Below are 15,358 nucleotides of genomic sequence, written 5' to 3'. Positions count from 1 at the left end.
AACGTATAGAAGACCAGAATAAAAAATAAAAAGCACAGCCTCATCCAAGCCAGGCGTTCTGGGATACACCGCACACGAGCCTCCACTGGAAGGCTTCAGGGGGAGAAGCTGGGGCTGGAGGGAGCATTTTTCACCCATCCCCACCCCCCACCCCGCAACCCCATTCGGCGTACTTCCCAGTGCAGAGCTGCAGATCTGGAGGTGCACACCTCCGGCGAACGATAAAGAGTTCTGAGTGGCTCTTGGCCTGACCCGTATCCACCCAAAGGTGGTCAGGTGACTGGCATCAAAACCTCCGACGCCACTTTGACCATTTCTGAACGAATCATCTTTCCCACATGCTTCACCTCAGGCTCCCAACCATTGGTCTTAAGATATTTATATTTCTCTTTCAAGATTATTTTTGCTTATTGCATCCTTAATATTTAGTGGTTTTTTTCATCTTACGTGCATTTTTAATTACACTTTGTGTAACTTTATATCAAATATTTCAAGTATACATAAAAGTACAGAGAATAACATTAACATAACAACCATGTTACCAGCTTAGCAAGATCTTAACATTTTGCCATATTTACTTCAGATCTTTTTGCAGAGTTGTGTTACAGTTGACGCCCACTGTGAACCATTTTTCCCATCTCCAATGCTTTCCCTTCCTCCCTCCCCAGAGACAGCCACTCCCCTGGTGTTCAACATGCCATGCACTTTGAAAACATTGTTAATACACTCTATGTATTAATTATGGGTATGCATATCATTTTGCACATTTTAAAACATCATATAAATGGCATCATACCGTACAAATCATTCTGCAACTTGCTTTTTCACTCAATTGCATTCATTTTAACTGCTGCACAGAATTCCATTGTATGAATATACCATAATTCATTTTATCCATCCCCTACTGATGGACCTTTAGGTTGTTTCCATTTCTTTACTCTTACAAACAACGCTATAATGAAGGCTTGTACATCTCTTCTTGGGTAGCCCAGAAGTGGGCTGCAGAGTATACACATCTTCACCTTGCCAAATTGCTCTCCAAAGTGATTGCACCAATTTACACTTTCTCCAGCCGAGCATGAAAGTTTCCTTTGTTCCACATCCTCTCAAACACTTGGCATTATGAAGTTTTTTTTACTTTGTGCCAATCTGATGGGTACGAAAGACTCAGTTTTTAATCTGCATGTCCTGTAAGGATAATCATGTTTATTGACTAAATATTTATAGACGATTTGTTTCAATTTTTTTCAATTTTCACATTGCCCTTTGGTCCAATCATCACCTTTCCATGGTGATTTAATAGAAGAGACTCTAGATCTAGGCTACCTGGGTTCAAATTCTGGCTCTATCACACCCACTTAGTGTCCAAGGACACTGCCTGACCTCCCCAGGCCTCAGACTCCTCATCTATAGACACGGCAGCACCTACCTCACAGGGTTGTGAGGATTTTATGAGTTAATATGGGCAAAGTGCTCAGCACAGTGCCAGGGAGGTTGACACTTTACCCTCAGCCAGTCCCCATAACAGATCTACTGACCCTCAGCTGTGAGGGCTTCGAACATCTTGGTAACTCAGCTAAATGGTATGGGTTCTTCTGGGTCAATGGCATGTCTGAGTCACCAGCAGTGTGTTCTTTTCTGAACACATTATCTACTCACTTGCTCAGGAGTTATGTGCGTTGCAGATTCAGAAAAGATTTTCCCTACATTACTGAGCAAGTCATATAAACGATGAATGAGGTAGGAAACACCAGTAAAACCAATGTGGCACAGAGTTTCTGACATTAAATAAGCATCCAGTACATACTGGTGATTGCCTAAGAAGGAAATGCTGACCTGCCTCTAGAGAAAACACCACTGGTGTTGAACCATAAAGCTAGACCGTGAGGAAGGAGGTACAAGGATGGATGCACAACCCTGCTCTTGACCTTGACCTTACCAGGCTACCTGGCTTCTGCATTTCTATTTTGATGCACCTCCTTTACAGCAGGGTTTCAGCAGGATCCTGCTTGAGTGTCTAGCTGTTAAACTCTCAGGAAAGAGGGCTGCAACCCCCTGGTTTGCCTCTCGGCTCCCGGCGACCCCCTTTGCAAAGGGGATGACCTCCCACCCAATCAAGGTTTCAGAGAGGTTTTCAGAGCTAGCCTTGATTTTCACAAGTGGCTAGCCAAGTTGCCAACCTAGTCACCTTGAAAGCATACAGATTCACCTTCAAACAGCACAGGTTACGTGCAATTCTGGACCTAGCCAGAGGCAATAACCTAAAGACATTTGCGGCTCATCTCTTGTCAGAACCAGTTGAGGACAGTGGTATTGATGGAAGACTGTGTCAAGCCCATCCATTCCTCTAGACTAGAAAGCCTCGGTTTATCCACGGCTTAAGCCATCTAAAAGCTGCATAACGTTAATACAGCGGTATTCTCCGAGGTGGTGATTTTTATTTTCTTCTTTTTAAACTCTTGTATTTTCCAAATTTTCTACCATGAGAAAGTGTTCTGTTTATAATAAAAGAAAAACATAAATGTTACTTTTGAAAGCTACATACTTGGAATATACTATATTCCCCACTCCCACCCTCCCGCATCCCAACCCAACTGCTTTCACTGAAAAACAACTGCTACCAGATTCCTCCTTCGAGAGACAACTTCACTAAAAAAGGAATCTGTGAAACCCAAAGCTGCCTTCTCAAGGAGGCTTCTGCTTTGAACAGGACTGCTGCTGAGGTTCTCCTCTACTCCACCGTGCCATCCACATGACTTCTAAGCAATGTAAGACATGCCTTCCAGAAACAAACAGCAGGAAAAGAGTTTCACCTGAGCAACCAGTGTCCTCTTTCTTCATGGGCAGTGAGAATTATGTAACTTTTCAGGTATTCTCTTTTTATTTGGGGCAACAGAAAAGTCAGACGCAAATATCAATTATAACTAAGCAGGATCTCATGCCTATGCAGCTTTATTCTGAGGATCTGAGGCTCTAATTTGGTTTTTTAGTTTGTTTTGTTTTTACTATTTTTCTACTGAGTGGATGTCTTCTTGAAACAACCCTAAAGCCTTCTTACAATAAGGTAGAATGTGGCTAAACCTAACAGTCTACACTGCTCAATATTAATGCTTATAGTGAGAAATAATAAAATCATGGTGCAGTGTCAACAATCTCAACTAATACAGTTCAATTAAACATTAGGACTAAGAATTAATTCACGCCCATATCTAAAACATTAAATATCTCTTACAAAGGACAGGTAGTTAATTTTTTGATATCAAGACAGAGGAAACAAAAAGAGCAAAAATTCTTCCAGAACTATATAGAGCAAAAGAAGGTTATAGAGGGAATTCCCACTGTGGCAGTGCTAGGGATCTGGCATTGTCTCTGCAGCGGCACGAGTTTGATTCCTGGCTGGCGCAGCAGGTTAAGAACCTGGAGATGCCACACCTGGGGCACAGGTCACAGCTATGGCCTGGATTCAGTCCCTGGCCCAGAAACGTTCATATGCCACAGATGTGGCCAAAAATAAATAAATAAGAAAATATAGGTGTTATAAACACAGACTTTGACATCATTAGATGAGATCTGTGTTCAAATCTTGGCATCGCTACATCAGAGCTCAAAAGAGAAAGAGAAAAAAAGAGGGGAGCAGGGTAGAACCAAATTCACAATTACGAATTATTAATGGTATGAGTCTGTCCAAATGCACATGTGGAGATTAACACCACCTACACAGTCAATGTGCTGTGAGAATTCAATACACTATGTGAAGTGCTTAAAATAATGCAGAGCATATGTGACCGACTCAGAATAGCTGTCTGTCACTTGTTGTTGTTATATATAACACCTACGGAGTTCTCTTTCAACCATTTAACTATTTCTGCCAAAGAAGTAATGAAGGATTTTTCTTTGCCTAACTGTAAAACAAATTATTTCTCAAAAATAGGTATTTAGCATAATAGCGCAGAGATTAGGCACTCTAACCAACTTACCTGAACTGTCCAGTGCGAAGAAAACAAAGAGCTCGGTTACCATAAAGAAGGTGATTTTCAGGTCTTTAAAAGAAATAATGTTTCATCAGTAAAGCACATTACATACAGAACAAACATAACACAGAAATCATAAGGCATGAAATTGTTTTCAAAAATTGTTTATCTGTGTATTGGGGCAGAAAGAATATAGGATTTCGAGTCTAACTGGTTAAGACCTGGTTCCTTCGCCTCTCACCCAGGTAACTAGTTATACTACTTATAATACTTATGTAAGTCAGGACTATACCACGCTGACAAAGAACTCAGACAAAGAAATCTATAAATTTCCAGTGTTATCCTTATTAGTTTTACCTCAATGTGTGTGGCTGAATTTATCTCCCCTTTCCTCTACCTCTTCCTAGGAAGAACGGGGCAGCAGGTGTGGGGTGCCACTCAGAGTCGCACACTCCCTATGGAGACGGGGGAGGCAGGAAAGAGAGGAGCTGTCTACAGAGCACCCTCCTAAGGCTGCTACAATATTAGGTGGCCCCAATGAAATGCCAAGCTTGGGGCACCCTTGCAGGAATGCTACAAAATTCTAGCAGCTGAGCATACAGAAGACAAGGCAGAGAGAACAGGTTCATTCTCTCAATAATTCCAACTATTATTCCCCCCTAGAAAGCACAAATCCCTGAATAGATGACACCTTAAGTATTAGTAACGAACCCTTTCTGATCAGTTAATAATCTGAATAATCTGGAAGGAATCAGTTGAAGGGAAAGCAAGAATAAGAAAAAATAGATGACTCTGTATTGGAAAGCTTGGCAACAAACTATAGCAGGATAAACTAAATGCACAATTTCTCCCCAATTGCTTGAGTTATACTGCTTCATTTAAGTTCATCTATTCAGGTCATTTCTCATGCTTCTAATACCTACGGTGAGAAAATACATCCTACATAACAAACAGAAAATATTCTCCAATTTCCTCATCAAGGTAGACTAGGATTCTACCTTGATTTGCCACATAAAAAAGGTCTCATTTTTCTATTTTGCTCTTACCTACATTCAATGGCTCTGGTGTAATAGATAATAGCTATATCAAATCTTTCTTTGGAAAACTCTTCATTTCCTTTCATTTTCATTAGTTCTCCTTGCTGAGAAATCAAGGCAAAAGAAGAGCCATCAATTAACTGCAAAGACAATCAGGAACCCCAATATCTAGGAAAAATGGTTCTGGGTTTCCATGTTGGATATCAGAAATAACCTAGGGAATTATTTATGAAGAAAATGATAACTCAATACTCAGTATTTTGCTATGTACATTTAAAGAAACCTGCCCCTGATAACTCAATGCTAACTTTGATAAAAGACTATTAAGAAGTCTACAAAACCATCACATTATGAATAATACTAATCACCTCGTGTACAGTATTTGGTAGGTCTACTTTTAAACACACCCTATTAAGCCTGCATATGCAGAAAAAATAGATTCAAGGCAAAATTCTAATTTTAGTTCAGAAAATATTATTATTCAAGAAATCTCAGTGCTTAAAAAACAGTATCTAGATCAATAACATATAGGCAATGTTGACTACACTCATTGCCCCTCAAAAAATTAGGTGACAAAGTTAGCAAGAGTGAAACAAAACCCAAAACAAACAAACCACAAACAAAAAAAAAGAATGAAATCAAAGAAGCTACAGAATAACTGAAACTTTTCACTTCAAACATTTCAATTTTTAAAATACACAAATTAACTAAAATAAGCTGGATTATGTCAATGGCTTTAGCTAGAAAATTAAATAGAATATTACATATTTTCCAAAATTCCTTTTAAAAAACTTACTTAAAACCATATTTACTATGAGTGAATGGTATGGTGTGTGAATTACATATCTATAAAGCTGTTCCCAAAGAAAATCATATTCCCTCAAGTAATTAAAAACTTAATTAGGAGTTCCCGTCATGAGCTGCGAGCTGTGGTGTAGGTCGCAGATGCGGCTCGGATCCCGCATTGCTGTGGCTCTGGCGTAGGGTGGCAGCTACAGCTCCGATTCGACCCCTAGCCTGGGAACCTCCATATGTCACAGGAGCGGCCCAAGAAATGGCAAAAAGACAAAAAATAAAAATAAAAACAATTTAAAAAATCCATTTTCAATGAACTCTTTTAAAATCTGTAGCATTAGAAAACTCTGATCAAGATGTCAAAAAAAAAAAAAAAAGATTCCAATCAAAATACATAAAAATTGGAGATCCCATGTGGCTCAGTGGTAATGAACCCAAATAGCATCCATGAGGATTTGAGTTCGATCCCTGGTCCCACATAATGGGTTAAGGATCTGGTGCTGCCATGAACTGTAGTGTAGGTTGTAGGCACAGCTCAGATTTGGCATTGCCGTGGCTGTGGTGTACGCCAACAGCTGTAGCTCCAATTAGACTCCTAGCCTGGGAATTTCCATATGCCAAGGGTACAGGCTAAAAAAGCAAAAAATAAAAAATAAAATGAAATAAACATTTAAACAAAGTATTAAAAGTTTCCCTCAAACATGTTACTAAATTTTGTAGTAGTTTCTTGTGTATTGTCAGACAGCAGTTTTACTGAACTTCCTCTGAGTGTTAATCAAAGTTCTAATAAGCAAATCTTAAAATATACTTACAAGTAAATATTTATTCTCACCTCTATACACTCCGCACAATTTTGAGTTTTAAATTCTTCAAGCAAATTGCAGTTTTCTGTTACAACTTTAGTTATGTGATACTTGTCTAAATTTTATTTTTAGGAGAGAGAGAACATTTTGTTTAAAAAAAAAAACTGGTATTATTAATGTTCTAATTCTTAGGTTAGGCAGGTGAGTCTGTAAAGTTCATTACATTACTATACCTTCTAAATAGCATGTTTTTTAAAATCCTTGATATGTATCAATAATATATTTTAAATAAACAACTGATAAAATGTTTCAGAAAACATTAGATTGGTTGCTTGCTATGAATCTAATCTGTTCTATTTCTAGCATTAAAAAGCACTTGTTTATTAGACCTCTAGTTCGAACTGGAGTTAACAATGCTCTGTTAACACATTTCACGTAGGACTTATAATTACTCAACTCAAGAAACATTACTGACAGCCTATGGGGTACTTGCCACAAAGTTCGACTACAATTTCTGCAAACAAAACCCAAGGAAACTATGTTCTAAAATGTATCTGTTATAAAAAATGAAGAATTTTAAAGGTCTTAATTCAACATATTGACTGTCATGAATGTTGAAATGAGACATCTGAGGCATTATTTCTTCTAAAAATTTAATAAACTAATTAAAATGCAATAGGTAATAACTAAAGTTTATGTTAAAAGTTTACCAGACCTGGAGTTCCCGTCCAGGCTCGGCAGAAACAAATCTGACTAGTATCCATGAGGACGTAAGTTTAATCCCTGGCCTCACTCAGTGGGTTAAGGATCCAGCATTGCCATGAACTGTGGTAGAGGTTGCAGATTCGGCTCAGTTCTGGCATTGCCGAGGCTCTGACGCAGGCCAGCGGCTATAGCTCCGATTCAACCCCTAGACTGGGAAGCTCCATATGCCGTGGGTGAAGCCCTTAAAAAAAAAAAAAAAAAAAGTTTACCAGACCTCATTTTCTGTATTTTAGGCTGTTTTATAAAAAAGATTTTTAAGTGGTAAGTAACCGTTTTATTGGAGCAAAACTAGAGTTATGCCTCTAGCCAAATACATTTCATCTCCAAGGAAAAACTAGTATCTAAAATTTAAGACTGCAGAAAGGATTTTGGAAGGTGACCAAATAAAGTAAACTAATACTAAGAGGACAAAATAAGAATACAGAACAAAAATCTAGGCCGTGAGATCAGAGAGACCTGACTTTTCATCTAGGTTCTACTACTTACTGAAGAAATATCACTTAACCTCTCAAAGCTTTATGTGCTCATTTCTAAAACAGGATCACAACAACTACCTTGCAGGGCTATTATAAAGAAGAGTCAGAAACAAGCCCATATGGGGCCCAGTACATGACACTGGTCCTTTAGTTCCACCATAAAATCTAGCCTATAATAAAGGTTTCCAAAATAACAAAGAGAACCACCTCTATCCATAGCCCACTGTTTAAAAAAACATCAGAGAAACCTGTCTTCATGTTTAAGCTTAATTTCTACCACTTAGGTCAAGTAGACAGGGCAAATTACCAGTCATTATCAACTAAAGAGCCAAATAAACACTTCCTGTTTCAAGATTCCTATAACTATACTAACAGTCAACTACTAACTTATGTAGTGTCATCATACATAAGAGTAACAGATTCACTACAGAAACGAAAATTATAATCTTAGCTCAGTTACGCACTTCTCTTATAAATGAAAATACATGAGCCCCAGTGGGGTCTCTTTCTCTGGATATTATAGATAGTAACTTAAGGCGTCCATTCGGTAGGATGTTTAGAAAGTATAATGTCACAGAAATCAAGACAGGAAATATAAAATTAACTATAAGGTTAAAGTCTCTTATTTAGGCTTTTCTCAACAAGTGAAAACCATTTTTAAAAATCCTAAGATAAACAAGAAATCATTCAGCTACACATTCTAGTTTTCGAAAGAGCACCTTTATAAAACTGAGTTAAATAATAATTTTTTAATGTTTTTATTATACTTGATTTCCAACAGTCTGTCAATTCCTGCTGTACAGCAAAGTAACCCAGTTATGTATCTATATATACATTCTTTTGAGTTAAGTAACAATTTAAAGCATTGATACTTACATTCAGTAAAGAAAATACTTAACATAGGCCAACAATTATCCACTGCTCCTAATTTAGGTAGAATAGTTACATCGCCTGTGTATTTCACCCAATTCAAAGCTTCTTCCATTGCCAAGATTTTCTGTTTCAAAAAGAGGGTTGAAGAATGTGATTGGAGTATTAATTATAAGTTGACCTATGGCATTATCGATTTATCTTACACAGTATTTCAGATTTTTTTTTCTTTTGTCCTTTTAGGGCCCCACCCACAGCACATGGAGTTTCCCAGCCTAGGGGTCTAATCAGAGCTATGGCTTCCGGCCTATGCCAGATCTGAGCCACTTCTGCGCCCTACACCCCAGCTCATGGCAACGCCGGATCCTTAACCCACTGAGTGAGGCCAGGGATCGAACCCAAAACCTCATGGTTCCTAGTCGGATTCATTTCTGCTGTGCCACAATGGAAGCTCCAGATTTTTAATACAAAACTTGTACAACCTCGTATTTTCCATTAGTCTAGCATGCAAATGAGAACAGCTAGACCCCCAAAACACAAGTGAAAAGACACTGGAGACACATACATGTTACATTTTCAGGCAATCTCAGGCCACCCTCAGAGTTCGGGATGCTGCTACAATGACTTACAGACCTGGAAGTTGAGGTCTACAACCTGGCCAGACACTGCCCTGGCTAGCAGGAGAGTACCATAACACAAGGTGACCAGTGGTCTTGGGTCTCAACTAAACTAGGACTTCCATCCTTATCTCAAGGTTAAAGAAAAGGTTCATGAAAGGGACTATGTGATTTAATTTTTTTATGGCTGCACCAGCAACATGTGGAAATCCCCAGGGAGGGACCAGCACCACAGCAGTGCCTAAAGCACTGCAGGGACAAGGCTGGATCTTTAACCCACTGGACCACAAATGAACTCTGAGACTGTGTATTTTATTTTATTTTATTTTATTTTATTTATTTATTTACTTTTGTCTTTTTGCTATTTCTTTGGGCCGCTCCCGAGGCATATAGAGGTTCCCCGGCTAGGGGTCGAATCGGAGCCGTAGCCACTGGCCTACACCAGAGCCACAGCAACTCGGGATCCGAGCCGCGTCTGCAACCTACACCACAGCTCACGGCAACGCCGGATTGTTAACCCACTGAGCAAGGGCAGGGACCGAACCCGCAACCGCATGGTTCCTAGTCGGATTCGTTAACCACTGCGCCACGACGGGAACTCCGGGACTGTGTGTTTTAAATGATGTGTGGCAGAGAGAAGAATAAGGATACAGACAACAAGAGGAGGGTGTGGCTGGGCAAATCAGCACCGAGTGCAAAAATGACCTTCATGAAGGATCAAGTGTTCACCAAAATATTATTCATGTTTCTAGTGTCTGAAATGACTTCAGGAGTTAAATAGTGGAGTTACCAATGCTGGTGTCAGACTTAAGGGGAACACGTACATGTTTATGCCACCAGTGGCATTAAAATTGGTTTATCATTGTATGTGGAGATTGTCTAGCAATTGTATCAAAAACGTTTAAAGTTCCTGCTATGGCACAATGAGATGCATGGCATCTCTGTAGCACCAGGACACAGGATCGATCCCTGGCCCAGCACAGTGGGTTAAAGGATCCAGCGCTGCCACAGCTGTGGTGTAGGTCTGATCTCTGGCCTCAGAACTCAATATGCCTCAGGGCAGCAAAAGGAAAAAGAAAGTTTATCCTAGGGACTTAATAATTTCATTTGGGAGAACATATGCCAGGTAAATAATCTAGAAGACAAAAAACAATCAACTTGTTAAAGAAGCTCAAAACTACACTACACACATATGAAAAAAAAGAAAATGATGCAAACCCCTACCCACAACAAGGAGACCGCTTAGGTAAAACGCAGAAATCAGTACTCCCAAATGCTAACTTCAAAAGGCTGACTCTATGGACCTAGTGCAAGGAGCAATGAGCAGTGAGACAAGCGCCACTTGTCACCAGCGGTTGTGCTGGATTTTCCCCTCTGAGTACTTACATTTTCTATCTTATAACCAATTCTCAACAAGCCTCCAATAAAGAATGAATCATTCTGCAAAAGAGAAAAATCGACAAAGCATTTTTTCCCTTTATTCACCCAATTATATTTTCTTTATCCAAAGGACAAAAACCCCAACATTTTAGGACTACTACTGCGTGTACAGAGTAGTCCACTTCCCACAGCACTTTTACACCCAATTTGCCTTAAGACCCTAAAACAAGAAGTCGGAAATAGTCTGACACAGGGTTCTAATAATAAAATGATTTAGTGCAACTCTTATATGTATGAATTTTAAAGTTCATCACACCTAAATTTTTTCTATAAAATTACACTGGCTGATATAAGTTACTACAAAGAATTATCTGCAGGAAATAAATCAGAATGCCCTTTCTAAATTTAAGTGTGCAGAGTCATTAAGAAAAACGCTTGGCTCCATAACCAACTGAAATAAGAAAAATTAGTAAATGGCCTTCAAGGAAAAAACAAAACAAAACCCTCAGTGGAATACAAGGATACCTCCCCAAATCTGACACAATAAAGTTTACCCCAAAGAAAAAATATTTGTAGCAGTGCTGGTAACAGTGGCATGATTTTACGTTACAAGATAGAACCTATGTATAATTTTCAGAACCTACTGCAAAGGTTTTTGTGAACCAGGAACACACTTTGATTTGTGACAAATTCCAACTTCTATTCCTTAATGACAAAGAAGTCCTCAACACATCATGTCAGCATTATCTACCTGGTCTCTCAGACAGCAGAAACTCATGGCAGTAGAGCAAGTTCAAGTTAACGAAAACTAAAATCATTACGTGTTACCGACTATCAACCAGGAACATGGGCCTGACACCATATAAATATACATATATATATATATTTATTTTTGCTTTTTAGGGCCACACTCTCAGCATATGGTAGTTCCCAGGCTAGGGTTTGAATTGGAGCTATAGCTATGGGCCTACGCCACATCCATAGCAACAAAGGATCCATAACCACTGAGCGAGGCCGGGAATCAAACCCGCAATCTCAAGGTTCCTAGTCGGATTTGTTTCCTCTGCACCATGACAGGAACTCCAATATCTATATTCTTGACATAAAGGGGGAGAAACATTCTATCACTTACCACCACTTTCTTTGCCAAATCGACAATATCTTCCATTAACTCAAGATGTTGTAATTTCTTCAAACTTATCTCAGAAGCAGGAGAACTGCTTAAAAATAAATTTATTTTTTAACAGATTAGGTTCTCATATATAAAAATTCACCAAATTTTACACTTAACTATATGTGATACCTAATTTAAACTACCTGAAAAAAAAATAAGATCTCCTTTTCTTCATTCCAGGTAATAATAAGCTGTTTATTAAGTAGACAAAATTCTACACCTTTTTCTTTCTTCTGTACTATAATGCTGGCATTTATAAATAAGCACATTAACTTTTCCTTACTCAGCTTCAAATCTACCATCTAGTGTTCTTAGGGGTTTCACTCATTATAACATTACTGTGATTATTCATTCATATCCAAATCCCAGGTACTAACTTTTTCCATTCTACTAAACAAAAGTAGAGCTCAAGAGTATACAAGAATGAGACTTATCCTTCCACTGTTCTTGGCATACCGCCATAGTGGGCAACAGGCTCACCACTGATTATACAAAATAGGTGTATGTAGGAACTTACTTGGCCTCCACACAGGGGTGCAAGCGTGATAGTACAGAACTGTGTTGACGTTGAAACAGAAGTGGCCAGAAGACGTGTATTTTAATGGCATCACAATAATCTTGCAGGACAGAAATAGGCTTACTACACCACATTGTGCAGATGTCGAATTCTTAATTAAAAAACAATTTTAAATTAATACTGTGTGCCTCATTTTGGAATGAATCAACAATGTTAAGGGTAGAGGCTAAGAAATGAGCGGATGAAATATTTTTTTGTCTTTTTCCAGGGTCGCACTCTCAGCATGTGGAGGTTCCCAGGCTAGGGGTCTAATCAGAGCTGTAGCCACCAGCCTACACCACAGCCACAGCAACGCAGGATTCAAGCTGCGTCTGTGACCTATACCACAGCAACACCGGGTCCTTAATTCACTGAGCAAGGCCAGGGATCAAACCCGCCACCTCATGGTTCCTAGTTGGATTGGGTAACCACTGAGCCATGACGGCAACTGCCTGGATGAAGTATTTTAATCTGTCAAATGTTAAGTATATTTAAGTATTAGCTAAAACTATTTTAACAAAGAAACCTTTTTTATTTGCTAGTGGAAAAAATAGTAAGAATGATTTTTTTTTTAAGATTAAATAACTTTATCAGACTTACCCTCTCCCCTCAACATATATACTGTAAGACTTGTTCCCCTCTGGAACTTCCCTTCTATCTCTCCATACTGAAAGGTGTACAAAGAGGTTCATTTTTCTCACCTATCATTATCTGCCGAGTGCCTGGTACAAAGAATGTACTCAGGAAAGATTTACGAATTACTTTAATAGATAAACATAGTCTCCTCTATTGGTCTTTCAGATGGGAGCTGATAGAACTTCAGTCAGTTCATGTTTAGTTCATACATGTAAGAAAATAGAAGCCAAAGTGTCTGTGTCCAGTCCCCCAGAAACACACCATCCATTGCTGTTATCCTGCAGACTACTCGGGACTGCCCTTCAAAAAACTGAAGAGCCAGAACAGCAGATTTGAAAGAGGTCTAATCTGGGGGTAAAGCCTTTACAGCTGGTGAGTGAGGTTTAACAACTGTGTGCACCGGAGATTCACTCTTATGGAAAGTAACTGATTGAATGGTTCTTTAAAATAAAATTGTTTTAAAAAGTTTTTTTTCTAGATCTATCATTTCTTTAAAGAGACCATAACTTTGATCTGAAGTCACCTTATGCAGCATTTATTCCAGTTTTCAATCTTTTCTATAACTAGCTTTCCTTGAGTCTCATTTCAAAGTGTTCAGACGGCTTTAAAGACGGGACAGCTGGCTCAGGATGACACTGCTCTGTCGTGTTTCAGTAGGCTTGAAAACCCTCCAGGGCTTCAGAGGGAAGAACTGAGGAGCTCTGTTATAGCTGGATGCCTCAGCACTGCTGCAGGTTGCCCCCGTACCTAGCCTTGGTTACACGGTGATTTGTTTTCTCCTTCATTATAGTAAGAATAAATTTTTTAAAGCTACCTAAGTCTGTTTTGCTGAAGTGAATGCATGAACCTCCCTTGATCGCTGTTTCAACAAATTAAAATACCAATGTACTCACCTAAGTTTCTCTCACTTTGGGTATAATCTTTGTATTGCCTACCCTAAAAAAAGAAAAAAATCCTTTTGATTTGTATCTGATAAAAAGCAAAAAGTACAATTCTTATTTATTTATTTTTGCTTTTTTAGAGCTGCACCCATGACATATGGAGGTTCCCAGGCTAGAGGTCTAATCGGAGTTGTATCTGCCGGTCTACGCCACAGCCACAGCAACACAGGAGCCAAGTTCTGCTCACAGAACAGCTCACGCCAACCCTGGATCCTTAACCCAATGAGCAAAGCCAGGGATCAATTCACAACCTCATGGTTACTAGTTGGATTCATTTCCACTGTGCCACAATGGGAACTCCCTACAGTTCTTTTTTTTTTTTTTTTTTGCCTTTTAGGGCCGCATCCTCAGCATATGGAGGTTCCCAGGCTAGGGGGTCCAATGGGAGCTACAGCTGCCGGTCTATACCACAGCAACATCAGATCTGAGCCTTGTCTTCAACCTACACCACAGCTCATGGCAACGCTAGATCCTTAACCCACTGACCGAGGCCAGGGATTGAACCTGCAACTTCGGATTCGTTTCCATTGCACCATGACAGAAACTCCCCAGTTTTTAATTTTTAATGGAAGAGTTATCAATACTAAACTAAAAAATTTCTGTGCATTTACTTATACACTTTGAATACATCTTCAACCAATGAATCTGTAGGCCTTTTTCAGTTCTTTAAAAGTTCTTTTAAGAAAAAAAAAGTGTAACTGTATGTGGTGATGGATATCAACTTGACTTATTGTGTTGATTTCACTATATGTATATATATTGAATCATTGTGCTGTACATCTGAACTAACGTCATATGCCAATTACATCTCAACTAAAAAAAAAAAAAAAAAAAAAAAACCCTTTTAAGACGTCACAACGTTAAAAACAAAAAGTTAAGAAATCTACTTACCACCCCATCACAGTAAAGTTGAGTCACACGAACATAGTCACTGGACATAAAGTCAGGAGCAAAGACACAATCATCCACATAAGCGCAATCTTCTAACAAGGCATAATCTGCTACAGTGACATTTCCCAGAGCAAAATCATCCATAGTACACCATCCTAAGGACACAACACAAATCCTCATCAATGGTTAAAGCACTTGAGAGGCTATGAGACGCAGTTTCCTAGCTTCTATGGTGTATTAGAAAAACACTTGGAACTTATACCCCAAGGAAAGAACCCCATTAAGAACACTCAGCTCTGGAAGATTCTCATCCTGGCATTTGCTACTCTTTCCCCTTGATGCCCTTCAAAGACCAGTTTAATCTATTTCTTCTTAGGTTCAAAGAGTCACCATCTCTCTTCTGCATTTAATTGTTTACATGTCTTCCTTAGATAGAGGACAACTAA

General features: G+C 39.0%; 1 protein-coding gene and 1 long non-coding RNA gene across 26 annotated transcripts in view; both read right to left on the bottom strand.

Annotated features, from left to right (window-relative positions):
- The window catches only part of LOC146397887 (uncharacterized), a 419,652-nt gene that overhangs the window by 222,201 nt on the left and 182,093 nt on the right, over positions 1-15,358 (bottom strand). The gene's annotated exons all lie outside the window — the stretch shown is intronic.
- TTC3 (tetratricopeptide repeat domain 3) overlaps positions 1-15,358 on the bottom strand; it is a 126,340-nt gene that overhangs the window by 99,071 nt on the left and 11,911 nt on the right. For 6 of the 25 annotated variants that reach the window (XM_084992065.1, XM_084992079.1, XM_084992067.1 and 3 more), the window contains 9 exons: positions 14,913-15,067; positions 13,974-14,016; positions 12,406-12,556; positions 11,847-11,934; positions 10,721-10,774; positions 8,724-8,844; positions 6,636-6,721; positions 5,018-5,112; positions 3,978-4,040 (listed from right to left, as the gene is read on the bottom strand). The exons of 3 other annotated variants lie outside the window; for them this stretch is intronic. In XM_084992065.1, coding sequence (XP_084848191.1) covers positions 3,978-4,040; positions 5,018-5,112; positions 6,636-6,721; positions 8,724-8,844; positions 10,721-10,774; positions 11,847-11,934; positions 12,406-12,556; positions 13,974-14,016; positions 14,913-15,056 — 845 coding nt within the window. In that variant the 5' untranslated portion in view covers positions 15,057-15,067. Of the gene's footprint in view, positions 1-796; positions 1,189-3,977; positions 4,041-5,017; positions 5,113-6,635; positions 6,722-8,723; positions 8,845-10,720; positions 10,775-11,846; positions 11,935-12,405; positions 12,557-13,973; positions 14,017-14,912; positions 15,068-15,358 lie in introns of those variants that run through there. 16 more of the 25 variants (XM_021070969.2, XM_084992081.1, XM_084992069.1 and 13 more) reach the window with 5 other exon arrangements.

Source organism: Sus scrofa, chromosome 13 (genome assembly GCF_054392235.1).
Source record: "Sus scrofa isolate SSC_HxYL_T2T_F1_AM1 chromosome 13, Sscrofa_HxYL_maternal_Yorkshire_Landrace_v2.0, whole genome shotgun sequence".
In the NCBI taxonomy this organism is placed as follows: domain Eukaryota; kingdom Metazoa; phylum Chordata; class Mammalia; order Artiodactyla; family Suidae; genus Sus; species Sus scrofa.
The sequence above is the reverse complement of the archived record's forward strand: the minus strand, read 5'-3'. Positions and strand labels throughout refer to the sequence as shown.